Source organism: Chionomys nivalis, chromosome 8 (assembly GCF_950005125.1).
Source record: "Chionomys nivalis chromosome 8, mChiNiv1.1, whole genome shotgun sequence".
Taxonomy (NCBI): domain Eukaryota; kingdom Metazoa; phylum Chordata; class Mammalia; order Rodentia; family Cricetidae; genus Chionomys; species Chionomys nivalis.
In genome coordinates, this window is record NC_080093.1 from 82,973,259 (window position 1) to 83,000,204 (window position 26,946).

Sequence of the window (26,946 nt, forward strand, 5' to 3'; positions counted from 1 at the left end):
CTAGGACGTGTGTGTGTGTGTGTGTGTGTGTGTGTGTGATTTGGAGGATTAAATAGAGCATGCTCTGGTTGGAATTTGAGAAATGTAACTAGGGCTGGAGAGATGGCTCAGCGGTTAAGAGCACTGACTGCTCTTCCAGAGGTCCTGAGTTCAATTTTCAGCAGTCACATGGTGGCTCACAGCCATCTGTCATGGGATCTGATGCCCTCTTCTGGTATAACTCTGATGCAGCTAGAGTTACTTGCACACGTAAAAAAAATCTTAAAAAAGGTATATTATGTTCATGGAATTCCACTTGTGTAGACCCTGTGCTTGGAAATCCATAAACCTATCTTAGAAATTTCCATGAGCACCAGAAGTTTGTGGCCAGCTGGAAGAGCCAAGTGCCAAAGAGGTCATCCAAGCTTAGAAGTGGCTGAGCCAGCTTGACCTGGATCCAAGGCTTTTTCTGCTGGACCAGGCAGCGGACTGTTCTCGTGTCTGGTCAGATGTGAGTCACGCTGTGCCTGATGACTACTCAGCTCTGGCATTGCTGTGAGAAGGCAGCCTCAGATTACAGATAGAATGTTGAGTGTGGCAAGCAGCAAGATCCAGGGTCCACCTGTTTCTCCCTCCCCAGCACTAGGATCATCAACATGAGCCACCCTGCCTGACTTTGTAACCTACATTCTGGGGAACTGACTCCTTCCTGCTTGCCTAGCAAGAACGTCACTGAAGTAGCTGTCTGCAAGTTTCTCTCTTATCGGTTTTCTGATGGCTCCAGACTTTAAAAATATCTTTTAAAAAAGATTTATTTATTTTACATGTTAAAGTTTTATTTTATTTTGTTTTGTTTTTTGCCTGCATACTTGTATGCATACCACCTGTGCGCCTGGTACCCATGGATGGATGTTAGAAGAGAGGCTTAGATCCTCGGGAACTGGAGTTACAGATGCTTGTTAGCTGCCTTGCAGGGGCTGGGAACTGAACTTGTCCTCTTAACAACAATGAGTGCTCTTAACAACCTAGCCACCTCCTCGGCCTTATGATGGCTCCAGACTTTAATGCAGTTGGTACACAGAACAATGCTGGCCACAAGGGACTTCTAGGACATAGCTGAGTCACACCCTAGACACCTAGAATAGGGCAGACCAGAAGAGGTTGCTAAGGAGTTCTGCCTTCTGCTGTGGGCACACACCTACCTCATAGGTCACCCCGCTGTCAGTGCCAGCGTCCCAGGGAATCAGGTCCTGCACCACTTTCTGGACCCAGCCACACTCCTTGGTGCACAGATCCTCGGCAGATAGGCCCACATTCCAATCAGGACTAGGGCCCATCATGGTCAAGAAGGACATTAAGTGGCGTGTCCTGTCCACTGAGAATTCAGCTGAGGGTGCTGCTCTCCTAGAAACCAAATACAGAGGCTATCACATTGGGGATGGGCTGCACACATACTTGGGAGTCGTGTGGCTTGGCCATTGTTAGAAACTGAGAGGGACAGAGAGGGAACAGACTCCTCAGGCATCCGTGGTTTATGCCTTACACTGTCCATTTTTGAACACCTCTATAGAATTTCCAACTATGATTTATTTGCTTAGCTGTGGACTGATGCATCTCTCACTGCACTGTAAAGCTCTGGGAAATCAGGTGTGTGTGTGTGTGTGTGTGTGTGTGTGTGTGTCTAGGATGTGAGATGAACTTTGCAAACAGTAACTGTTCCACGGTCCTAAGACATACCTTCATTTCATCTTTATAACAGAACTAAAGCAAGGATTATTGATTCTGATTCTGACTTCTTCAAGAGAGTTATAGAATTTGTCCAAAGTCACATTAAGGGGCAGGACAGAATGGAGACAATGACCCACACAAACATGAGTTCAAGGTCAATGTTCTTTCCACTATCAGTTCCTAAAGTCTCCTCCTCTCCACTCAATTGAGATCTCCAGAGTACCAAAGGTCTTCCCATGCCTTCTGCCTCTGTTTACCATAAGAGGTCACCCAAGGCGAGGACCTGCCTGGCATCAGGGCATGACCATCTGGTTGCCCTGGTTACCAGTTGAGTTAAAGAGCCAGGAACCTTTGGCTAAATATTCCAGCAGCTGGAAGTAATGTCTGCAGACTCCAGCTACGATGTGCAGCTCTTCAGGCTTATCTCCCCAGGTTGCAAGATCTCAAGAGGGGCTGCATTGTAAGAGATGATGGAGGTGGCCCACAGAAGGGAGTGCGGAGGAAGAGTCCTGTTCTCTTAGCGTATTCTAGGTGACAGAGTCCCGTTCTCTTAGCGCGTTCTTGATGTGGGAGTGTCATATATCAATCTGTTGATTTCATTGGTTAAGTAATAAAGAAACTGCTTGGCCCTCATAGGTTAAAACATAGGTGGGTGGAGTAAACAGAACAGAATGCTGGGAGGAAGAGGAAGTGAGCTCAGACTCGACAGCTCTGCTCTCTGGAGCAGACGCCATGCTCCCCTCTCCCCGGCAGACGCAATAAAGCTCCGACCCAGGATGGACGTAGACTAGAATCTTCCCGGTAAACACACCTTGGGGTGCTACACACACGAATAGAAATGGGCCAAGCAGTGTTTAAAAGAATACAATGCGTGTGTTGTTATTTTGGGTATAAAGCTAACCATGCGGGAGCCGGGCTGTGGGAAGAGGCCCGCAGCTCCCTCAATACGTTCTAGGTGACAGACCCATCCTATCCCATTTTCCATTCATTGGTCTTGCTAAGGGTAGAATTATGACCCTGGATTTTGTTGAGAGGCAATGTACGTGTATTGGAATGAATGAGCTTGGGTAGCAGGGGCCAAGACTTAAAGGCAGTTTGGCATGACTTTGCAGCCTTAGGCCGCTAGCTGTGGGGAATCCTTGGCTAGTCACCAACTGATCTGTTCATTCCATCTGGTAGCTGCTCAGCCCTTGCTGTTTGAGAGACCCTGTGGCTTCTTCTGAGATCTGCGCTTCTGCCTACCCTCACCCAGCCCAGAGAGTGATGGCTCCAGACCCAGTGGGTTCCCCTGATTTAGATCATTGGCCCTTGGCAGACAAATGGAACCAACCAACAAGCAGAGGGGAGGAAAGCTTAGGTGTGTGTCTTGACAGCATCCCATGGAGCGGTGTGTCCTCCATGTCTGAGCAGCAAAATCATTTTCCAAATATTTTTATTTGTGTTTTATGTATGTGCACATATATGTGGATGCATGTACCTTGCCATGTCAGAGGTCTTCCTCTATCATTCTCCATCTTATTGTTTGAGATAGCATTTCTCTTTCAACCCAAGGCTCACTGTTTTGGCTAAACTCGCTGTCCAGTGAGCTTCCAGGACCCACCGGTTCCTGTTTCCCCAGTGCCAGGCTCATAGGCACACACAGCCATGCTCAGCTTTTCTATGAGATCCGGAAGGCCTGAACTCAAGTCCCCTTGCTCGTATAGCATCTCTCTGGCCCTGGCTTCCACACCTTTAAAATGGGGATCACATGTCTGTGTCAGAGGTTACAGGGAGTAATTGGCCAGCTCTCCTGCATAGTTTGCCCAGTCCAGTGCTTGGCACCTCTGCTACGATTACAATCACAGGTTTAACATCTTTGCTCTGAAGACCCCAAAGCTGGAATACCCCAGACTCCACAGCAGCTTGGGTACTGACACAATCCCACAAATAGAAAATTCTATATCGTGAAATAGTTGCATACACAAAATTCTTCGAAAATTTGTAATATAACCAGCCAATGACTCCCATCTAGATGTCCATCAACGGAGGAATAGGTGACTTTTATAAATACACAGTAGATTTTATTCAGTCATGACATGTGCAGGAATATGCATAGAGCCAGAAAGCATTATGTTAAACAAAATAAGTCACCCTCACAAATATTGCAGTTTTTATCTTATCTATAGAAAAACTATATACAGATGTGTGTGCTTGTGATTGTGGTTTGTGTGTGTCTGTAGGTCATGAAACTAGAAAGGGGATCATGAGAGAGGAGGGTAAGGAGCGCAGGAGGAAGTAACTCAACATGTGTCCATGAGAACAGAAGGCCAGGACTTCCGGGAGCCAGGCAGAGGCAGCGAGGGAGCAGTGAGGAGTGGGGTAAGTGTGAATAAGTGTGCCATACACCTGAAGACACCATGAGGAAATGCATCACTTTCGTGTGCTAATTAAAAAAATTAATGAAATATTGTACAAAGTTATCTTCAGGCTGTTTTGTAAGGTGTATATGAAACAGATGAGTTCACGTTTAGACTTGGATTCGATCCCCAAGATACATGATTATGTATATGTATATATATTACACATGTATATGTACATGTTATACTGTTTTCAAAATCTGAAATCGGAAATTCCTCTGGTGCAGTGCGTTTTGGCTAATATACACTGGTTTTTCTCTGTTGCGGAGAGAAAAAGACCGTGAGTTCAATATGAGATCAGAAGGGAGGTGTGGGGCTGGAGGGATGGCCCTGAGGTTAAGAGCACTGACTGTTCTTCCAGAGGACCAGGGTTCGATTCCCAGCACCCACATGGCAGCTCACAACTGTCTGTGACTCCAGTTTCACACAATCCAACACCCTCACACAGACATATACGAAGGCAAAACACCAATGTGCAGAAGGGAGGTGTGGAGGCTTTTCTGAGCAAGCTTCCCACTGTGGCTGTTACTAGTCTAGACTCTGGAACATGAATGGAGCAAAAGTCAGAGCCTGGCTTCAGCATCAGCAGGCCAACAAGGGCTGGATGTTGTCCCCAAACCCCTGCTCCTAAAACCTTCCTGTGCCCAGCCTGGGAGCAGGGTCCTGGCATTTACTTCTATACTAAAGCACTTTGGAAAGTGTGGGTCCTTGGCTCCCCCAGGCACTTATCAGAAATGAAGGTTAATTGCCCCACACAGATTTGGGGAATTAGGGGTGTGGGGTAGGGCCCAGTTACTTGTTTTTTTTTTTTGTTTTTTTTTTGGTTTTTCGAGACAGGGTTTCTCTGTGGTTTTGGAGCCTGTCCTGGAACTAGCTCTTGTAGACCAGGCTGGTCTCGAACTCACAGAGATCCGCCTGCCTCTGCCTCCCAAGTGCTGGGATTAAAGGCGTGCGCCACCACCGCCCGGCTCCAGTCACTTGTTTTAACAAGCTCTGGAGGTGGTCTCCTGCAGCTCAAGTTCAAACCTTCCATGTGTCACCGTCTCCAGGAGCCTTTCCAACCCACTGGAGGGGCAGGGACCGTAGTCTGTTGGTGCTCACATGTCCTGCAGGTCTCTGTAGAAAACGACCTATAATTGTCTTTTTTTTTTCTTCTCTGTGTAGCCCTGGCTGTTCAGGAATTCACTTAGTAGACCAGGCTGGTCTCGAACTCAGAGATCTGCCTGCCTCTGTCACCCAAGTGCTGGGATTAAAGGCGTGTGCTACCACTGCCCCAGACTTATAATTAAAATGGCTTCCTAACAATTTCTTTTTGGGGGAGTTCCTCAGGGGTGGGCTTTATTGGTACTCCCCAGGTATGGAGAACCACAGTGGGTCAGCTTAACATGTATATCTGGCAGTGATGGAATTGGTCTTATTGTTTCTTGATCCTGAAAATCCTGCTCACCATTTTTGGGTCTCAAAGCGCCTCTCACCTGTATATGTGGAGTAGGAATGCCCCCATAGGCTCATCTATTCCAATGTTTGCTCGCCAGAGAGCAGAATTGTTTGAGAAGGATTAGGAGGTGTGGCCTTGTTGGAGGTGGGGTGTCACTGTTGATGGGCTCTGAGGTTTCAAAAGTCCACACCAAGCCCAGTCTTTCTCTCTCTGCTTCCTTCTTTTGGATCAGGGCTCTCAGCGATTGCTCTAGTACCACACCTGCCTGCCACTGCCCTCCCCACCACAATAATAGTGGACTAACCCTCGGAAACTTGTAAGCAAGTCTCCAATTAAATGCCAAGTCTTCTGTAAGTTGTTGGTCGTGGTGTTTTGTCATGGCAAGAGAACAGTAAGACATCACCTGAAGACACGCCTATCTTTCTGTATGATTAGGTACATATGGGGACCTAATTTCCTCTTCTTACGTTCCTTAAGAATTCCTCTGGATGGTGAGCCAGTGTTTTTTTAACAACTTCTTTGTGTATCTGTATGTGCATGTATACATGGTGTGTGTGCGTGTGTGGTGGTGAACATGTGTGTGTCTGTGTGTGTGTGTGTGTGTAGGCTGGAGGACAACCTCAGGTGTGGTTTCTCATTTGCTACCCATTTTTTTGGAACTCCCCAAGTAGGCTAGGCCAACTGGCTAGGAAGCTCCAAGTGTCTACCTATTTCCCCTCCTTAGTCTTGGGATTATAAGCATGTGGTACCACAGCTGACATTTAAAAAATGTGGGTTTTGGTCCTCCAACTTTGCTGGCAAGCACTTCACTGACTGAGTCATCTCCCCAGCCGGCAGCAGCTTGCTTTAAGAAGCTCCCGAGGGAACTTCCGTTCCCAGCTTCCACAGGGCCCCCAGTCTGAGCCATGGCGCTGCGTATCCAGCTCATGTTGAGTGGCCGGCCTGTTTTACAGTGCCTGTCCCGCAGTCCCTTCGGATGTAACTCTCTTCCTTGCCACACAGACTTACTACTCAACCTTCTGTCTCCCCAACTTCCCCAGTATGTGATTCCAGAGATAATTATTCGTATCCTGAACCCCACAAGTGACATGATTCACAATGATGACCTAAGAAGACAAATCTAGCCCTACTGAGGAATCTAGAGAACTAGGACTCCCCACCAACACCACCACCGTGACTCCCATCTGGCACAAACTGGTACTTGTGCACCTCACAGATATAAGTTTGTGTGATGGTTGGTCTTCATATCAGCTCAACTGTATTGGTAGCCACCTAGGATCGCAGGGTCTGAGTGTTTTCAAAGCTGTTTCCAAAGAAGACTAATTGAGGACCCCTCTCAATGTGGGGAGCATCATCCATGGGCTGACACCCCTGACTGAATCCAAAAGGGAAGGAAGGGGAAAGCGAGTTGGTGAGCACCAGTCTGCATCTCTGCACTTCCTGGCTGCAGGTGCCTTCCCTGTTTTGGTGAACTGCATCCCCTGAACTCATGAGCCAAAACACACCTATCCTTTCTTAGGTTGCTTTCTGCCAGGTATTTATTCGGTTACATCAATGTGACTGAGACACTGCTCAAGGACAAGAGCCCACAGAAGCTTTTTCAGTCAACACAGCCAACAACCTTCAGGGCCTGCTGAGGACTTCAAGGGATGGAAAGCTGGACCCCAAATGCCTGACCCTCTGTCGAGTAACGTGGCAATTTTGGATGCAGAAGAGTGTAGAGGCAAAGTTTTTCAAGCATCTTTAGACACACCTTGTCCTTTTCTCTTATCCAGGATGAGAAAATTCCCCCAGGCTCTGCAGTGTTTCCACGAGAGACCTTTCCCCTACTCTCCCACACTCCTCAGCACTCCTGCCTACCTTTGCTCGCTGACTTAATGTGTCACTCAGGATTTCCTGTTTAATGTCACTTTCCCCATTAGGTACCAATAGAGTAGAGGCCTTTTCTCCCCCTTTGTTATTTCAGCTACATTTTGGTGCCTGGTAGAGATCTTAGCATGCAGTGGGCTCCTTCCAAATGTTTGTTGAAATAAATGAATTAATCTAGGAAATGAATGTGGAGCTTTTCTATTTCCTTTGACCTTCAAATTTAATTAAAGGTCGCTTCAAAGTATTTATTATTTCTCTTAGAAAAACCTTATTTAAAATAATGAAATGGATAAGCATCATGTGTGACTTTTTCTTAGGAAATGCTAGCCAGGACTGGGGCTCTTTAATTTAATCAAACTTTAATAAAAGTTCTTATTTATGCTCTTTTGATGCCAGGTCTTCCAAGAGATGACATTTTGCCAATTTGATGTCCTAATTTTCTTTTATCTAGGATTTAAATATGAATCCCTTTTTTAAAAAGCAGAGAGAGTTGATACAGATTATTACATTCAGAGTATATGACATGTCTAATTTAAATAATAGGATATTCAAAGGAAAACAGAAATAGAAATTGGTGGCCCCAAATGGAAAGTCTAGAGACTGCCCTTGCATGAAATCATCTACTCAAGGGAGCCCGAGAGGAAAGACCATTCACCAAGTGGTGTCAGACCACTAGAATGAAATTACCGGATTCATACCGAACACCATACAGCAAACAATAGCTCTAGAACCAAAGAGAAAGTATCTAGATTGTAGAAAAACACCACACATTCGAGAAAACATTCTGTGAGAGAAAAGTTATCTTTCTTAGATTTGAAACAGGAAAAGCAACTGCAAAGGAAACCGACTGAATTATACATCAATCGAAACCTCTGTATAATAAAGAGAATGGTGTATGCTCAGTATTACAAATCTTCAAAGCCACAAATCGGAGCCTTTCTGATCAGTAACACAAAACCCAGGTGGAGAATTCGGCCCTTGACCACAGTCTACAGTCAAATTGCAGATGCGTTAAAATACTGTGTAGACTCATCCGTGTGTAGAGGGCGCACATGAGACATGTTGCATGTTGCGACTTGGGTCCTATCCCTAAGATACGTCATTACATCTACACGCTCATACTCTGAGATTTAAAAATTCCTGTGGCCCTTCTTGCTCTAGTTTTCGATCACTGTCACAAACAACTGAGGAAAGTATCTTAGAAGAAAGGTTCCTGGTGACAGAGATTGAGTCCGTGTCCCTTGACCATGTGCCTGTGGGACTGTGGCAGACAGTACATCATGGCGGAACCACAAGAGAAGCTGGCTGGGCTCTAATACACCTTCCAAGTACAGACCTCCACAGGCCTAGCTTCTTTTCAACTCCTGAAGTTTCATCACCTCCCGTGAGTGCCACGAGCTGGAAACCAAGCCTTTAGCTTTCTGGGGGACATTTAAGATGCTAATCTTAACACCTTCGGTCCCAATAAAAATGGCGTGTCTTCAAAACTGTTCCTATCTAGCGTTACTGGAAAGTGTCAGGAGAGTTATGAACAGATAACTCACACATGCACAAATAAAAAATAAGTGGCTACATGGAGAAACGTCTTCTTTAATCCTGTGAGAGAGTGTGGCGCATGGGATGACGGGTGTTTGTAACCTCACACTGTGAAGAAATTGCTTCCATGGCTCCTGACAATACTATGCCTCATTTGCAACAAAATTTCCCAAAACACAACACAGAGGAAAAGAGACAAGACATGATATTTGTGATTCATCTAGACCCCAATCCTTGACTTCTAGTTACAGGTGCACACCAGTGAGACCTGGAACAGTCCCTAAAAGTTTAGTTTTGTCTCATGAGTTTTTTCTCGTGTGCAGAAACTCCATTGAGTCACCAGGGGGCGCCCAAGCCATTCATTTGGCTGAAACCCTGAGTTGGTGGCTCAGGGTTTGTCAGGTTCTTGCAACATTCGTTTCTAACCATAAGGCATCTGGGACTCCAAGTCCATCTGGACACGCAGATCTACCACCTGCTCTAGTCCGTGCTCCTTCACTTCCCCGAGAGTGTGGATGGACCCAGGTAACGCTACTAGGAAGCAGGAGGGGCCCTGGAACCTGGGGGCTAATTTAACTGGAAGATATTTCTGATTTCATTTCTAGAGAAGTTGACTCAGTCTCTACACCGCAGACCTCACAAACACAAGCCGCTGTCTAATCCAGAGATAACCAAGAATGGATGGGAATAATTTAGGGGGAATGCCAGTCCTTTCCAGGAGATAAATATCTTCGAAAGTTCCGGTAATTCTTAGCATTCAGACCACCCTGGAGGAACAGAGTAGTGCAAATTCAGACTGATTTGTAGGAACTGTTTTCCACTTATGACTGTGAGGAACCAGTGAAGGATGTGGCTTTGCCCAGAATTTGTCTTTTTCTGTCTCTACCTGAACAGTCGGCTGTCAGTTGTGCTGCCTTGATTTATTGAATTAAACAAGTCACCAGCTAGTCTGTTCATTCATGACTGTCCTTTGAGAAGGGGCACTGGGAATGGGATGAAGATGCTGAAAAACAAGTCAGTTTCAACAGACAGGACTTTGAAAGTAGGTCACCCTGGCTCTCCACCAGGCTGGGGAGGCTGGAATCCCATTAACCTCCATCAGGCAGGCTTGGGGGGGGGAGGGGGAAGGCTGTTAGGGCAAAACAAGACTTGGCTGTGAGTAGGCTTCCTAATTTGACTTCCTAATGAGATTTGGAAAAGGAAAGGGGAGTCGAGGGTTTGGGCAAATCAAAGGAAAATTCCTTTCCCTTAACAAGCCCATAGTGTGGAGTGGAAAGGTTTTGGATGGTTTGGGGGCTGAGTGTTTGCCCTCAATTAATTTTTTTGTTTCCACTGGGTCTCAGGAAGTCTGAGGGATAGGTGAAGTGTGGGAAGGTATCCCCAAATAATACGTCTTTCAATTTTTCACAAATCCTTTCACATCTTGGAAAAAGAAAAAGATAAAAGAGAACCCCCCACAAAAACAAAAACAAAAAACCACCTCCAGGCCAACACACACACACACACACACACACACACACACACACACACACACACTCAGCTCTGCTTGATTTTCATCCCTTCATTGCCACAGTCCAGGCAGTCCTTAGTCTTCTCGCGCAGGCTTAACTGGTCATTTGTATTTGTGACTCTGCAACCTCACCCTGTCCGATTTCACCCTCTGTGTGCAGGGTTTCCCCCATACCACAGTAGAAGGTCACAATGACCTTAATGTCTGTGAATCTAAAGAATACTATGTAGTCTTGACTTAACTTCATGTCTCTGCTGGCCACTCTCCTTAAACACTCTTTTCTGAGTTTAGAGAAACCATGCTTTCTTTGGAACCTTTTTGCTGTTCTTTTTTGGTTTCCTTTGAAGGCAAGTTTTCTTCACCATGAAGAATGGGGAGGCTTTGGGACTCTGTCCTAAGTCCTTGCCTCTTATTCCTAAGCTTCTTTGGAAAGTCTCTCATTCATTCTTGACTCAGTTTTACATCTGCAGAGATTTTAGCCCTGAAATTCAAAGTTACATAATGATCTAGGTACTTGATTTTCACATAAACGTTTTGAGGACATCTTAACAACATATCATAGTCAGTTGATCTCATGGGTCTTCTCATCAAACTTCACCTAATGTCTCCCATCACGGATGGGACCAGATCCCTAGCTGGGTCAGCCCCACACCTGAGAAGCATTTCGACCACTCTGTCTCCCTCATCTTTTTGTTCCTCAGTCTGTCACCATAGCTGCCAGCTTTACCTCCTGCATCTTATCGCTGCATCTCTTCCGGTTTCCCCCTCCCATCACTTCCATCCCAGCAGGAGTGGCGGCCACCTCCCTCCTGGCTCTCCAGCAGCTGCCTGTGGCCTGTCCTTCCCACCTCATCAAACTTTTCATATTGGGGTCTCGGCAGTGCTACTGCCTTTTGCTTTTCCAATGCTGTTCTGATCATATTCTGCTGAAAACTTTTCAGTGTTTTAATTGAAAAAAATTTAAAGTTTCCCCTTTTATTGGTATACTTATTATACAGAGGACTGGATTCCACAAGGATATCGTCATACAAATACATAATATACTTTGACTATGTCTCTCCTACCCCAACCTCCTGACGACCCTACCATTCTTAAGTTTTTTTAATGGTGCATAGCTTGGCCCCACAGGCAGTTCACCTTTGATTTCTGCATCTAGTTATGCGGAAATTAGAAACCTTTTAATGCTTTGAATGTGCTGTATTCTTCTTCATTCTGACCTCACCATGACTTTCCTTTACATATACATATTTGCTAAATACCTGTCCCACTGAAGGGCTGGCGCCAGGGAGAGTTCTCCTCACCACGGTACCCTTCCCCACTCCCCACTGTGGAGCCTGTCTTTGGAGACCTCAGTAAGTAGCTACTGAATCAATGAGAGCTTCAGTTGTCATTGCTTGAAGGATTCGGGGTGAAGTGGAGGTCGGATTTTGTTTCCTGTCATTGTGAGACAAGAGCCAATTTATTACTGATATTCTGCTATTAGTTTCAGGCTGATCAGAAGCTTGACTAAAAGAGAGAGATGTATTAGAAGGTGAGAAAATGATTATGTCGTTACTGAATCTGAGGATCTTGTTCTAAATAGAGAAGGTGGGTTAGGGCCACATGTGGATGTGGCTGACACTCTCATTCCACCCTCAACAGAACTAGAAGGTAACACTGGGCTTGTCATAGAAGGGGCACATCTGAGTTTCAACATCTGTAAAAGGTCACCGTTAGGGTAGACTGAGGTAACTGGGCTTTTGATGGAGGTTTATAGGGAGAGGCATCCCCCACCCTAAACACATTTTTTTTGTGTGTGTGAACAGAAAGATGCTAAGAAGAGGGGGAACACAGCAGGGTTAGACTCTTTAAAAAAAATCACATATAATGGTACAGCTGCTGGACTGAACTATGGGAAATGGTAAAATGAGCTGAAGCAGGTCAGGAATGGGAGGCTGATAGAAGTCTGACTTGATCGTAGAAGACAGCCAGGTAAGGCCTGACTTGTGCGACAGTAGGAGAGGAAGTGAGGTTTTTGTGAGCACTGCACTTTAGGTGTCTCCCCACATGACGAAGAGCAGGATGTGTTTGCTTGTGTTTTTAAAGGTAGTCCTGTCTAACTTAGAACTCACTCTGTAGACCAGGCTGTCGTCAAAGTCACAGAGATCCACCTGCTTCTGCCTCCCACAGCCAGCTAAGAACAGGTTTGTGTGAAGGTGAAGAGTCCCATTTTGGGCATGAGTTTAAGTTCAGTGTTGGCCATCTATAAAGAGGTATTTCCCAAACTGACCTCTCTTTCTCCCTCTCTCTCTGCATTTCTCTCTCCATTCTGTTCATTACTCTATTTATCTCATCCTGTCCTTCTCTCTCTCTCTCTCTCTCTCTCTCTCTCTCTCTCTCTCTCTCTCTCTCTCTCTCCATTCCATCCATCCATCCATCCATCCATCCATCCATCCATCCATCCACCGATCAATCCATCCATCATCTGGTATCGACCTGTGGTCTGGTCATCCACCTGCCCATCTGGGATTGTGGGTCGTTTGAAACTGGCAGAACCCCCTGGGCCACCAAAGACTTCAGGGCAGATAACTCTCAAGGGACAGAGTTGACAGAGACAAGAGAGGGACCAAGAACTGGGACTTGCTTAGAGTAAGCACAGCTGAGTTGCCAGAGAATAGAACATATGTGTATTCAGTCTTCTGGGCTGAGGACACACAGAACATGCCATGGTTACTCATATGTCTGAGTTGGTTCTATGTGGTGGATGGAGGACCATTGGGGAAAACAGAGGCCAGACCTATATTCCCTAGAAGACAAGACTTCCCGCATGGGCAACGCCTCCTTCTCTTGCTCTTCTGAGAAGTATTACTAACTGTAATGGTATAACTTACATTAAGTGGTGAGCGAGGCAGCGTCTAGGGCAAGGTTAAGGTGGGACCAGGAGGGAAAGTGGTACTTACACATTGACTGGCTGCCAGGCTGGCCACTGGGCTTTGGCTTTGATGACAGTGAGGACCTCATCACTCTGCAAGAGAACCACACATGTTTAATGTAGTGAGCTAGCTTACGGCAACAAGAGGAATTTGGTGGAGTCAGGTTGTCTATCCCTATTTTATTTTGTCGTGTGCTGTGGAGCCATTTTTCCTCCACCGACACCAGAAGGTGGCGCTGGGGGTCCAGTGTATAGGTGTAATATGTACATGGATAATCCCACTCAGTTACACCTGAATTCTTCTGTCTAGCCCATTCCCCATTGGATCCAGCTGTAACTCAGACTTCACCTCTATTGGCTAGACTTCCCTGTTTGCTCAGAATGAAGGGCTGAGTCATGAGCACAGGGTCCAGACACTGCAAGGGGCCTGGCCCAGGTCAACGCTGGTCATGGGGCTCTGTTAAGGCATCCAGCACTTTAACCTGAGTGCTGTCACCCTGAGGCACCCTCCTGCTGTGGAGACCCCACTCTCACAGATAGGAAGGCCAGACCAAAGCTCTCATACTCCTTCCCCATGGGGCATCTGCTCTATTTTGATTGGACAGTATATAGAGCATCATTAAATTATGGGGGTCCTCAAATAACTTCTGAGGAAGAATTTGAGAATTAGTATTTTGGAGGCAAACATTATGTGGTCGTCTTGTGGCAAAGGTCAGAATCTTGGGGTCTTGTTTGACTTGACATTGAGATCGAGTTGGGTTTTCACTTTCAGTTACACACAGAGGTGAAGGGTGTCATGAGCAGTTCTGCAGAGCTCCAGATTTATCTCCAGATCTCCTCAGATTGGACTTCATTGGCCTCAGTTGCTGCCTTCCCCTAGCCTGGACCCAGCAGCTGGGCCACTACGAACCATAACACACAGGAACAACCAGAATAGCACCAACTGGGGCAGGAAGAGCTGTGATGTGGGAGTCCCCTCTGTCTGCTGTGAATACCATTGGTTAATAAAGGACTGCTTTGGGCCTGCGCAGGGAATAGAGGTAGGTGGGGGAAAACTAAGCTGAATGCTGGGAGAAAGGAGGCAGAGTAGAGAGAAGCCATGTACCCCCCCCCCGCCCCTGAGACAGACATCAGAACCTTGCTGATAGGCCACAACCTCGTGGTGAGGCACAGATTAGTGGAGATGGGTTAAATTAAGATGAAAAAGCTAGCCAACAAGAAGTTAGAGCTATTAGGCCAAGCAGTGATTCAATTAATAGTTTCTGTGTGATTATTTCGGTTCTGGGCAGCCAGGATGAACAAGCAACCTCCTTACAACAGAACTGCTCTGACAATTGCACAGACCTCTGAGTTCAGATACCCGTTCATCTGCCTCACAGCTACTTTCTGTCCTCAGAGCCATGCTTGGCCTTAGGTGCCTAGAACTTACTTGGGATGAATTCGTGAGCTCCCTGGAACTCCCAGAGCACCGAGAAAGCTGAAGTAAGGGACCAGAGGAGTCCCTTGGCCAAACATTATAGAAACTCCTCTCTGCTTGAGGGCCTTGACCACTGTCAGGAAAGGGGTCATGCACAGGCCTCTGCAAGGAAGGGGCTTTATCCACACCCAGTTTGGTCTGGACCTCTGGTGACCTGGGTTGGATGAGGAGAGAGGCAGGAGCTGGGACAAGCTGACAGAGTCCACAGAGTCAGTCTGAGTGCAGTCTCCCTGGGTTGTCCATTGTGGCTGGAGGAAAGAGTCCCTGGGTGTGTAGATAACCCCACACCCGCAGGTCTGCAGGAAAAGCCTACCCTGGCCTCCTGAGGGCTTCTGTTTCTCACAGAAGATTTATGTGTTTGTTTGCAGTGTGTCACTCTGATACATCTTTGGGGCAGGCTAACAGAAGCTGTCCGTCATCAAGTCACACATGGGACAGGAGTTATTTCTGTGATGCCAGCTTGGCATCTCCCACAACATCCATGTCCACATGGGGTCCTTCCTCTGCCTTCGGACCCATTTCTCCTCCAGAGGCCCCTTCTGCATCCAAGTCACATGCACCAGACACCTGTGCGGATGAGGATCATCACCAGCTCCCTCTAGCTTCTGCCCTTCACCCTGGTCAGGATCTCTGCATTCACGCCCACAAAATGGCCAAGCTATGCCCCACCCTGAGCCATCAATGGCTCCATATGACTTCTATGATCATGTCTTCTTTCCGGTATTTGGACCATGTGACTTTTATCATCTAGTGCTAGAACTACTTTCCTCTTTGCTACTCAATTTCAGAATAATATGCACTTATTGTGGAAAATTTTTAGCATCACAGGAGCACACGGTGTAAACGTTGAGTACAGCCTGCTTCAGCATCGCCCCTGCCTTCTGTCTCCTCTTCCTTCTCCAGAACAGTACAGCTAGGCACAGATCCTTCAGGCCTCTTGCTAGCATCTGCCCCTCCGTGTGTGTTTGTGTGTGGACTGTATATGCCTTCCCTCATAAAGCCTTCATTATATTGAGAGTCTTGTCTTGCACCCTGACTTTTACACTTTCTTTAATGCCACATCATGAGAAATGTTCTTTCAGAACAGTCTACAGATGCCATAGAATATATACCAAATAGCATAGCTCACGATTAAAAATTTTCAAGCGCTGGAAATCTTCAAATCATGGCAAGCCAGTTCACAACATCGAAATGAAGCCTACGATACCAGATCCGAGTGATGAGATGTTGTCCACTAAGAAATACCTCACTGCAGAACTAAAATCAACGTGGGTGGAGCTGAGGCAGTCACAGGGCCAGCTCGGCCTACAGATTCACCTTGATTTACAATTAAATCATGGTTTTTGGGTTCTAGCTAATGACATATTGATTTTGCTTCTACAGTATATTACCCAGCAACAATAGCCTAGACCTTCCATTACTGTTTTATTTATCTGCTTTATTTTCATTGTACAGGTGTTCAGAAAATGCTGGGTTTGTGTGTGGGCAGGACAACTCCTTGTTGTAAATGGTCTCATTGAGTGTTTACACTGTAGGGCCCATCTATAGCTTACGGTTGGTTCCTTTTGTGATAATTCATTTTAGTTACTGAAATAAGAAAGGAGCATGTTGGGACATTCATTTTAGATATGAAATACTTTTCTTGGGTATGAGAACACACACACCCAAGAATGCAATCCCAATCCTTAGGAGGCTGAGGCTGGAGGACCTTGAGTTAGAGGACAGCCTGGGCTACATAAGGAGATTCTACCACCATCCATCCATCCATCCATCCATCCATCCATCCATCCATCCATCCAACCATCTAACCAACCAACACCCCTGAAAAACTAACAAACAAGTATTTCTGTTGAACATTGATTTTTCTTTCTGGTAAAACTAAATCCTACAGCCCTGGGGACAGGCTGACTTACTCATGGCCACATCCAAGTAGCTGGTTACCCACAGGTACTCATTAAAATGACACATTCTTTTGTTTATTTTTATTTTATTATCTCTCTCTCTCTCTCTCTTTGGTTTTTTTGAGACAGAGTTTCTCTGTATAACAATCCTAGCTGTCCTGGAACTAGCTCTTATAGACCAGGCTGGCCTTGAACTCACAGAGATCTGTCTACCTCTGCCTCCCAAGTGCTGGGATTAAAGGCGTGCACCACCACTGCCTAGCCTTATTTCTCTTTTCTTTCTTAAGATTTTTTAATTCATAAAAATATGCTTAAAGGGCTGGAGAGATGGCTCAGCAGTTACGAGCACTGGTTGATCTTCCAGAGGTCCTTCCTGAGTTCGATTTCCAGCAACCACATGGTGGCTCACAACCATCTCCAAATGGAATCTGATGCCTTTTTCTGTCATAAAGGCATTCATGCAAATAGGGTGTATATATATATTTACTTAATATATATATTAAGCAGATAAATCTCTTAACAAATTCTAAAAAACTATGCTTAAAACAAAATATTCAAATATTTATATTATATAGAGGATGATTTCCTTATCTTTTAATTTCAATTTTTATATGTGTGTGTGTGTGTGTGTGTGCAAGCATGTGAGTGTGTGTGCAGGTATGCGTGTGTGTGAATGTGAGTGCAGCAGAAGCCCTTGGGTGCCTCGGAAGAGTAGCCAGTGATTTTAACCATGGTGTCATCTCTCTGGTGCCCTCTCTCTTTAAGACAAAGTCTTGTTGTGTACACTGGCCTTAAATGTGTGCCTCTCCTATTTCAGACTCCTGAGGATTGAGATTATAGGTGTGTACCACCATGCTCAAATACACTTGTGTGTGTGTGTGTGTGTATATATATATGTATATATATTATATTAACTAATAATAGTCCATTACTAGTGGCTATTTAACTGTTTCTGTGACACAGTAATGTGAATTTGTGTGCCCATTTTACACACCCAAGTGTTTTTGTGTCATTGAACAATCCAAAGATGAAGACATTTAAGGCCGTGGTTGGACCCTCAAAATACCTATATTAATGAATATTTCCTGAAAGAATGTATGCGCACCCAGCTCCTCATAGCTTTGTGCACCTCAGGTACTGCTTTTTTTATTTTTATTTTTATTTTTATTTTTTTTGCTGTTCACCGGTCAAGCAGGTTAGAAAGTTGGGTGGTTGAGAGAAAAATTTCAGATTCAAATCCCAACTATTCCATTAGTTGGGTCTTTTGGTAAGTCTCTTGATCCTGCTCAGTTTTCTCATCTGTGAAATGGGACTGTTAAGGGAACTACATGACACTGCTCTTGTGACCTGTTTATACAGGAAGCACCCTATGAATATCAGCCTCCCTCTGCAGGTACATTCACAGTGAGCACTTTAGACTGGGGATACTCTCAGTTCAGAGTGGAGGTCACAGTTGTAGCTACCCACAGAGCCTTGGGAGGGCTTCCCTGGGTGCAGCCAAGCTCCAAGTCTTGGTGAGCAGCTGCAGGAGGTTTTCTGTGGTCAGAGGAACATAGATGGGGCCCCTGGGGCTCTGGGCATTTCATATCCTGAAGAACAACAGGCTTAAATTCAGAGTAAGCAATCTACACGTCAGGCTTAAATGAAAAGCTTGTTTTAACAAGCCTCCAAGGCACAGCCAGGATCTTTCAAGGATCCTTCGAGGCCCTTTACACCTCCCACAGGATGCTTTTCAAATGAAGTACTTCAAGGCAGCCATGGGGTAGGCCTTGTTTAGATGCTGTTAGCACGTTTCCAAAGACGCGCCAATTAAAATAAGCTCCCCCCAAGAAACTGCAGGTCACCATGTCTGTCTTACAGTTTGCTCTGGGTAAACTCGTTGGAGGCTGTGGCAGCTGGACTCACATCAGCAGTAGTTACTTGTGTCATGTGGGAAAAGCATGGCCCTAAACAGGCTATGGGGTCAGTCAGGCTGGAGGAGCGAGGTTCATGCTGAATGACAACAGGCAGGAGGCAGAAATGGCATGAGTGGCGGGAGCTGGGAATCCGGGGGCAGGGCGGGACCTTCACCCAATGCCGGATATGCCCACAGCCAGAGACTGGCTGAGTCTGTCACCTCCTTCCTCCCTGGTTTCTAGGCTCCTCTTGGCACCTGTCTGACTCCTCACATTTGACGTCATCTCCCAGTCAGACACCAAAGCTGTTTCCTTCCTCTGAGGCTTCCTCTGCTCCTAGCAGCTCTGAGGCTGTCATTAACACCAGCTTGGGTACCCTGCCTGAGGTATGAAAGAACGTGCTCTCTCTTCCCGGGAAGACAAGGGAGATGGAGTTGGGGACGGGGAGGAAAAAGCTGAAACAAACAACTCTGACTTGCTGTTTTTATATGTCAGGTCTCTAGCTTTTTAAATTTTGATGGCATGACCCAGTGGGATCATGGGACTGAACGTGAAGTCAGTGAAAGGTTGTAGAACGTACAATGACCAAATGAACACACACTGAATTGAAAAACAAAGGCCTATTAAATCCAAAGTGTTTCCCGATGCACTCACCTACATTGTATCTAGCGACTTCACCGCAGCCTTGGTTCTGAACACACAGTATGCTCTTTGTTCCGAGTAGGATGTCACACTACACAAGGCCAATGAAAGCTTGACTCAGACTCAAAACTATTGCATGTTAGAAAATGCAGTGTTGTTCTGTATATAACTCTCTGCTCTTATAGATACACACCGATTTGATCAAGAGAAACAAAGGCAGTTTATTCCCATTCTCACCCCTCAACGTATAAGCATCACATTTTTATATTTTTTATTGTATGGTATTATAGTATCTGAATTTTCTAGTTGCTATTTGAGTTGCTGATTTGATTTTCATAAAAATTATTATTAAATTAATTTTGGTTTGGGATAAGAACACTATTTCTAGTAATTTTCTGAAATGTCTCTAGCCATATTTTAGTTATCTGCAGTGTATATATATATATGTGTGTGTGTGTGTGTGTGTGTGTGCGCGCGCAGTGGCTTTCTCAGCACTGACGATTAAAATATCAAAATATCAGTCAACTCTGGAAAACGTTGAAGATGCTCTACATCCTTCAGAGTCAAATATTTCACCAGAGTTTAATTCTTTATGTAAAAACAGATAAGCACAGGCACCTTGTCAGTGTGCGAATTTGCTTTTGACTTTAATAAAAGGTAAGATCATATGTGCTCAACAAATTGTTTTAAAATAAGACCTATTATGGGTTATTGTCAGAAAATGGTTTATATACCCATCTTACTTACCTAAATACCCAGAATTGTTAAAAAATTTCTCCTGCAGAAGGGGTCTGTGAGTGGAAAAGTTTTGAAAGTCATGAACAGGCAGCTTGACAATTACCTGTATATAGCATCCCACTTAATCCACATTCTACAGGAACAAAGCCAGTATATATATGTTTAATCACCAGAAATATACTTATTTGGCCAAAGCAGTTTCTCTGTTAGGCAAGGATGACTCCAGATATCCCAGGTGTACAGGAGTGAGGGGTGAGGGTGGCCTGGGGGAGCTGGCCCCATCTCTTCGTGCTGTTCCTGCTATGTCCTGAAGGCTTGGGGTTCTAAATAGCAAGCTGCAGTAGAAGGCTTAGCAGGCAGTGTTCACATCAACCATAAAGGTGACTAGTCTGGAGTACTAGTTTCGTTAGGAACAGTGGTTCGTGGTGGTTTGTATGAGGGGGGATTGAGGGTGGGACAGGTTCCTTGAGGTGGAGAAGAGCTTCTATTAAAAAGAGGGCACCCCCAAAACACCAAAGCACCCATAGAGACTTTGCCACCCACCACACGTCAGCGTGTGACCATCAGACTTCTGCACTCCACTCAGGAACATGGACCCCAGCGCAGGATGTCTGACCCCACAACTCATGTCTTTCTACCTGCCCAAAGACCCACGTCATTTTGTCCATCTTAGTCTGTGCTCCCCTGGTTCCACTTGGTAGTTTTCTCAAGGAATTCCTTCCATGAGGCACAGACCACTGGTTCTCACTGATGAACAACCTGGAGCCCTGGGTGGAAACCCCCTGAGCACTGTGTGCCTCTATTATCTGCTCTGCCCTTTCCCAGAGTCCCCACTTACGCTCATCCACTTCGGATGACTCTAGCTACACGGGTAACTTTGCATCCCTTGGTGGCATCCAGGGACAAACAGCTGGAAACGAGCCGTTTTATGAGGCGATAACAGGACTGCCACATCCTTCAAATCGATTGTGCCCAACGGTAGACTCCCATCGTTTTGGCAGGCTTTAGGTTTATTGGGTTATAAATAAGGACAGGAATTTTCTGGTGGCACTTTACAGTTTGCCCAGAGCTGCTAGGTTCTTCACTGTGGCCCTTTGAGACAGGTAGCTATATGCTCCTCAGATCTCAGAAGAGCTAACTAGGACTCATCTTGCCTCTGGAACTGCTCTTGTGGAGGTCACCAGTGACCTCTCCATGCCCAAGGCAAAGGCTGCACCAGGAGTACTCAACAGCGCCTGGCAAAGGGACCTCTCCCTCTTCCCCAGCTGGTACTCCTGGGGCTCATTGTCTTTTCATTTCCTCGACATCCTTTTGGCCACTCCTTCTTGGTCTTCTCTGTAGACCCCTTCACTATCTTCTAAACACAGCAGTGCCCAACTTTGGTCCTCTTTTCTTCATGTTCTGTCCACTCTTCCACAGTCATCTTGCCTAGTCTAAGCCTTACACAGTCAATTGTACATGGGATTATTTTTTTTAAGATTCAGTTTACATGTATGTGTGTGTGTGTGTGTGTGTGTGTGTGTGTATGGTATAGACACATGAGTACAGAGCTCATGGTAGCTAGAAGAAGGTTCCAGATCTCCTAGGCTACCTGACATGGATGCTGGAAATCAAATCCTATCCTCTACATGATCAGTATCCACTTGCAACTACCCTTCCCTCTCTTTGGCCCTTGTACATGAGTTCCAATAATGTGTGCCTCCACCCCCAAAATCATGTATGCCAGCCTTGCCTCTGATTTGTATACCAGCTGTGCAATATTTCAGCTGGAACTGAGCCCTACCTTCTCTCCCCATTCCTCATCCTTCCTGAATCATTCTGGGGTAGCGCCAACATTCCAGGTGGCCACCCGTGAGGTCTCTCTCCCCCGCCACATCCATTCCATCAGCCTTGCCACCAGATCTGCTCCCAAAATGTCCTCACTATCTAGCTTATGCCCCATCTGCATGGCTGCCCTGGCCTAGGCCACCACTGTGGCTCTGGATGGCTGCACCTGCTAGCAAGTCTTTTTTGCTGTGCTTTGTACGTAACCCGAGTGCCCCCGATGCCCCTGAGTTGGAGGCGTTCTCCCCAGGGTGCAGAGTTAGAAGCCGGTGTGAATCTCTGGGAGGTGAGGTCTGGTGGTGTAACTGTTAGACCTTGGATCTAGCTCTCAAGGAGAGATGGTCATCAGGCCGGGGATCGTGGAAATTTGGAAAGTGATTTCTTTCTCTTGTACCTGCTCCTCACGTCACCTCCCTCCACGGGGTGACTTTCACAGGGAGGTTCTCATCAGAGCCAAGCTGTTGAGGGCGCCACTGTGAATGTGGTAAAATAAACCCAGAACCTCTCTATAGGGCTTTTCTTGCGTGGTAGCCATATCATGATCTGCTGGTTGAAATCCTCTGACCTTGAAGCCCACAGTGGGTGGGGGCCTTCCCAGGCCCCTGTGATCTGTTCTCTCTTCCCTTCTCTCTCTTCCCTTCCCTCTCTGACCGTATCCATGGCTCCTCTTGTCACTGTATCCCAGCATCACGGACTCCTTGCTTTTCTTCCAGTATGTCAGGTGCATTTTGAACATGCTGTCCCCTGTCCCCTCAATGTCAAGTGCACTTTGAACTTCTTGTTCCCTATATCCTCAATGCTGTTCCCCCAGATCCCAGAGCGCCCATTCCTTCTCCTCCTCCAGCTCTTCACTTAAATGTCTCTTCTTCAATGAAACCTCTGATGACCACAGCAGTTCACCCCACCCCCCTCCATCCAACACTGCCATCCTTTTATCTGAATAGATTTTCTCTGTAACACTTGCCATGGGGTAGCTTCCTGGGTATCTGCTGGAGGAGCAGCAGAAGGGCAAGGGCTTTCGTTTTGCTTACTGCTTGTACTGTCCCAGCACACGCTCCACGGGAGTTGAACGAGTGAGAGGCTGGGATGAACAAGAGTCTGGTGTCCTTTGCATCCCCAATTCACTTGCACTGCGCTGGACTATACTGGGGCCCCGGGCTGGGATACCATCATAGTCAAGCTGGAGATCAGCAGGAACAGTTGGGAGCAGCAGCAGCCGAATGACCTGAGAGCCCCCAGGCTGTCAGAAGAGGGGGAAGGGCAACACAGAGGCTGGTTGACGAGCTCAGGTGTGATAATTCATGTTGCTTGTCAACCTGAGAGGATCTAGTATCACCTAGGAGACAAGCCGCCTCGGAGAGATTGTCTAGATGGGGCTAATTGAAGCAGGGTGACCCACCCTGCATGTGGATAGCATCACACCAGAGCTGGGCTGAATACAAAGGAGAAACGGAGCTGAGAGTCCTAGCTTCCTCTCTCTTCTTTCTGGCTATGGATGCCCTGTGGCCAACTGCATCAAGATCCTGCCACCATGCCTTCCCTGTACCCGCCCAGTGGGAGCCAAAACAAACCCCAACTTTCCTAAGTCGCATTGATCAGGTATTGTGTCATCACAATAAGAAGGAACAAATATCTGTGGCTGGGCTCACCGGTTCTGAGTCATCTTTGGGGCAACCCAGGGCTGGCCATAAGCAAGTGCTCATCCCATGCCTTGCCTCCCCCAGGAAGCAGCTGCCACCCCGACCTACCATCCGACCAGCTGCTTCAGAGCTAGAGAAAGCATCTGAAGCCCACTCTAACTAAGATCTGCACAGAAGCAGCTCACATTCCATTTCTTTTCAAACACAGCCTGTATTTCCAATGGGAAAATTGCATAATACTTGCAGATAACAATTTTCCCGAGATGTTTTTGAGGACGTGGCTTGGCAATCTTGGAGCAGGAGAGGAAGGGCCCTTCAAGCAGCCCTGGCACAGCTCACTGCTCTCTATGCCCCAGCCAGGGCTGTCTGGGCTGGGCTGGCAGCTCTGAGGTCCTGCACCACACCAAGCCCTACTGTCACCTGTGTTGATCACATGCATCCCCTTGGCGTTCCCTTTGGTTGGGTTTAACTTCATTTTCTAGGTCTTTTATCATGTCCTTATTGTGTTCACGACAGCCCCCTTGTCCCCTGAGCCTGAAGAGAAGGGTAGGGCATGAGTATTCCTCTTGAGTCACCAGGTCCTTGTCTCTCTCACCTTCTCTCCCTCTCCAGTGAATAGGGAAAACTTTGTGCCAGTACCACAGCTGAGAGGCACAGAGGGCCAGGCAAGGTGACACTCATTTCTTGGGGTTGACAGAAAATTCATGTGGGACAGAATGCTCTAAGCAGGAACATTGTGCTTTCAAACAGGAGCAGCTGCAAGAAAGCCAGGGTGAGCCCAGGGAGGGCGAGCCACACCTCACACCAGTGCTGGCAAGAGATGCCTCCCTTTGGAAGGGCAGCCCCTCTTGCTGTGCACGGAAGCACCTGTGTGATCTCAGTGACACAGCTCTTGACATCGCGGTCCTGTCTCCCAGTCTCACCTTGCTCTCCAAGGGACAGGCCCCATCTCTGAAGCCAGTGGTAGAGCCAATGAACTGCTTCACCTGCGACCTCAGCGCCATCCCCTACACACGGGAGGTGTGCAAGAGGATATTCAAGGGATGAATAATGAATTAGTTAATTAAATCATTGATGACAAGCTAGAGGAAGTCTTGGCCTTTGCTACCCTTGGGGGTTGCTTAAAAGGTCTTGTTCCAAGGGAAGGATTTGTGAAGACAAGGGAACTGTGATCAGATATGTATTGTTAGAGAGGTCTGCTGGCAGCTGTGGGAAGTAAAATCGAAGGGTACGTGGTGTGGGGTGACACTGGTCAGGAGGCCATTGCAGTGTTGGGGAGGGGACAGGGTGGAGAGGCAAAGTGGGAGATGTCACACATAAGCACCCAAGGTAGAGTCAACAAGAGTGGACAGCCATGGGCACGAAACCAAGAGGGTGGGGGCTCCAAGGAGAGTCATCAGGGGCTGCCGGACCCATGAGACTGGAGTTTAAGCAGAGATCCGGGAAGGAGGTATGTATCTTAGCCAGAAGCCTGTTAGTGGTAGAACAAGACAGCTTCCCTAGGAGTAGGGAAGCTGGCAGAAAAGAGGAGGAAGAACCAGGAGCTTCAAGAAAAATGCTGAGGGTTGGAGAGATGGCTCAGTGATTAACAGCCCTGACTGCTCTTCCAGAGGACTCAGGTTCAATTCCCAGCACCCACATGGCAGCTCACAGCTGTCTGTAACTCCAGTTCCAGGGGATCTGACACCTTCACACCAATGCACATAATATAAAACTAAATAAATTCTTTTTAAAAAAATGAAAGAAAAATGTTGAGAGAGAAGGAGGACGCCATCTGATGCCCACGCTGTCCCCCTGTCCATTGCTAGCCTACTGCCTGCTCCCTGTGGCTACCAGTGCCCGGTCATCTTTTGTCACTGCCAGACAGACCACTGAAGCAGGTTTAGGAAAGAGAAAAGGGGAAGCCATGCAGCCAGCAAACCCAGGCGCCTGCCTTTATAGGGCTCCCCAGAAAAGGGACCAAGAAAGTGGTGGTCAGTGGGGGACAGACAGTTACTTTTCAGTACAGGAATGAATGACACCTGGACAATTCTGTATTCAAAGGGTATAATCCAATGCAGAAGCGTAACTGAGGCTGCGGGACAGAGAGAGGCTGGGCTTGTGGGGCTCTGGTTCCCGATCTAATGGGGGGAGGTAGGAGCTGGATTGAGGGCTTTGTGGGGAAGAAGATGTCTTCCAGTCTTGCAAGGTCGTAAAGATTATGGCAGAGTGTGGCAGCTGCAGGTCCGGACGTTGCTCGGCTGATGGCGAGGACCCTTTTGGTTAGCAGGTGTTGGCTAAGAACTGATCTATAGAACTGCTGAAGATTCAGACCACTGCCCTTGTGCTCACAGAGCTGCCAGAGCTGGGGGAAGGGGGAAACAAAGGAGCAGGTTCTTAGGAGCTTCTGTGGACAACATACTCCAGCTAAGTAACGTGTAAGGGTGAAAGGTTTCTATCGGCTCATGGTTACAGAGGTTTCTGCCCACAATTGGTAGGCCCTGCTGTCCTGGGCCTGTGGTAGCACTGGTGCTCTCTGGTAGAAATGTGTGGTGGAAAAAGCCTGTTTACTTTATTGTGGCCAAGATCAAAAGAGAAACGGGAAAGGGCCAACTTCCTAACATTTCCTTCAAGAGCACACAAGGCTTAACTTCCTTCCATTAAGCCCCACCTCCTAAGCCCCATAGGCTAGATCCCCACAGTAGTCTCTGGGGGACATTCTAGGTCCAACTAAAGTGCACAATATCCAAAATAACTTGCTTCTTTTGGAGGAATAAATCAAAGAATGACGACAAGGAGGGCCACAGCTGGAGAGAAAGCAGGAGGGTTCATCCTCTAGTACACAGGGGAATCCTTAATTGATTTATAAGGGATTTATGGTTGAAGGTATGGATGCTCACATATATGAGTAAGGCCAGGCAGGCATTCTACCCGAACAAAATATATCTTATGTACCCAAGCATAGTCTTCAGAATTGTAGAATTTAAAAAAGATAGCAAGTTACGTTTGGTCATGGTGTTCCGGTTCCATCGCAGCAACAGAAACCCTAACTAAGACAACCGTGCTTGAAGACCAAGAAAGGGAATGAGAGAAAAAAGCAAAACTAAACGCCTAGAATCCTCCCATCCTTACCCAACAGCTGTCACCAATTTCACATAGTCATTTACATGTCTTCAACACTGAGTTGGTGGCAATGTGTGTGTGTGTGTGTGAGAGATGCGTGCACGCACTCATGTATGTGAATGTAAGCGCATCTATACTAGCATGTGCATGTGGAAAACAGAAGACAGACAACCCTGGGTGCTGTGTCTCACCTCTACTTTCTTTGAGACAGGATCTCTCTTTGGTTGTTTATAGGTCAGGCTAGCTGGCCTGTGAGATTCCATGGGTTCTCCTATCTCTGCTTTCCAACCAGCTTTACAGGGACTCTGGGGATTTGAACACTGGACCCTGTGCTTGCACGGCATGTGTTTTACCCAAACA

General features: G+C 46.7%; 1 protein-coding gene across 1 annotated transcript in view; it reads right to left on the reverse strand.

The window, feature by feature from the left end:
• Spon1 (spondin 1) overlaps positions 1-26,946 on the reverse strand; it is a 302,789-nt gene that overhangs the window by 11,272 nt on the left and 264,571 nt on the right. Inside the window, exons 7-8 of the mRNA XM_057778046.1 lie at positions 13,396-13,460; positions 1,182-1,383 (exon numbers count right to left, since the gene is read on the reverse strand). Of these exons, the coding sequence (XP_057634029.1) occupies positions 1,182-1,383; positions 13,396-13,460 (267 nt within the window). The remainder of the gene's footprint in view (positions 1-1,181; positions 1,384-13,395; positions 13,461-26,946) is intronic.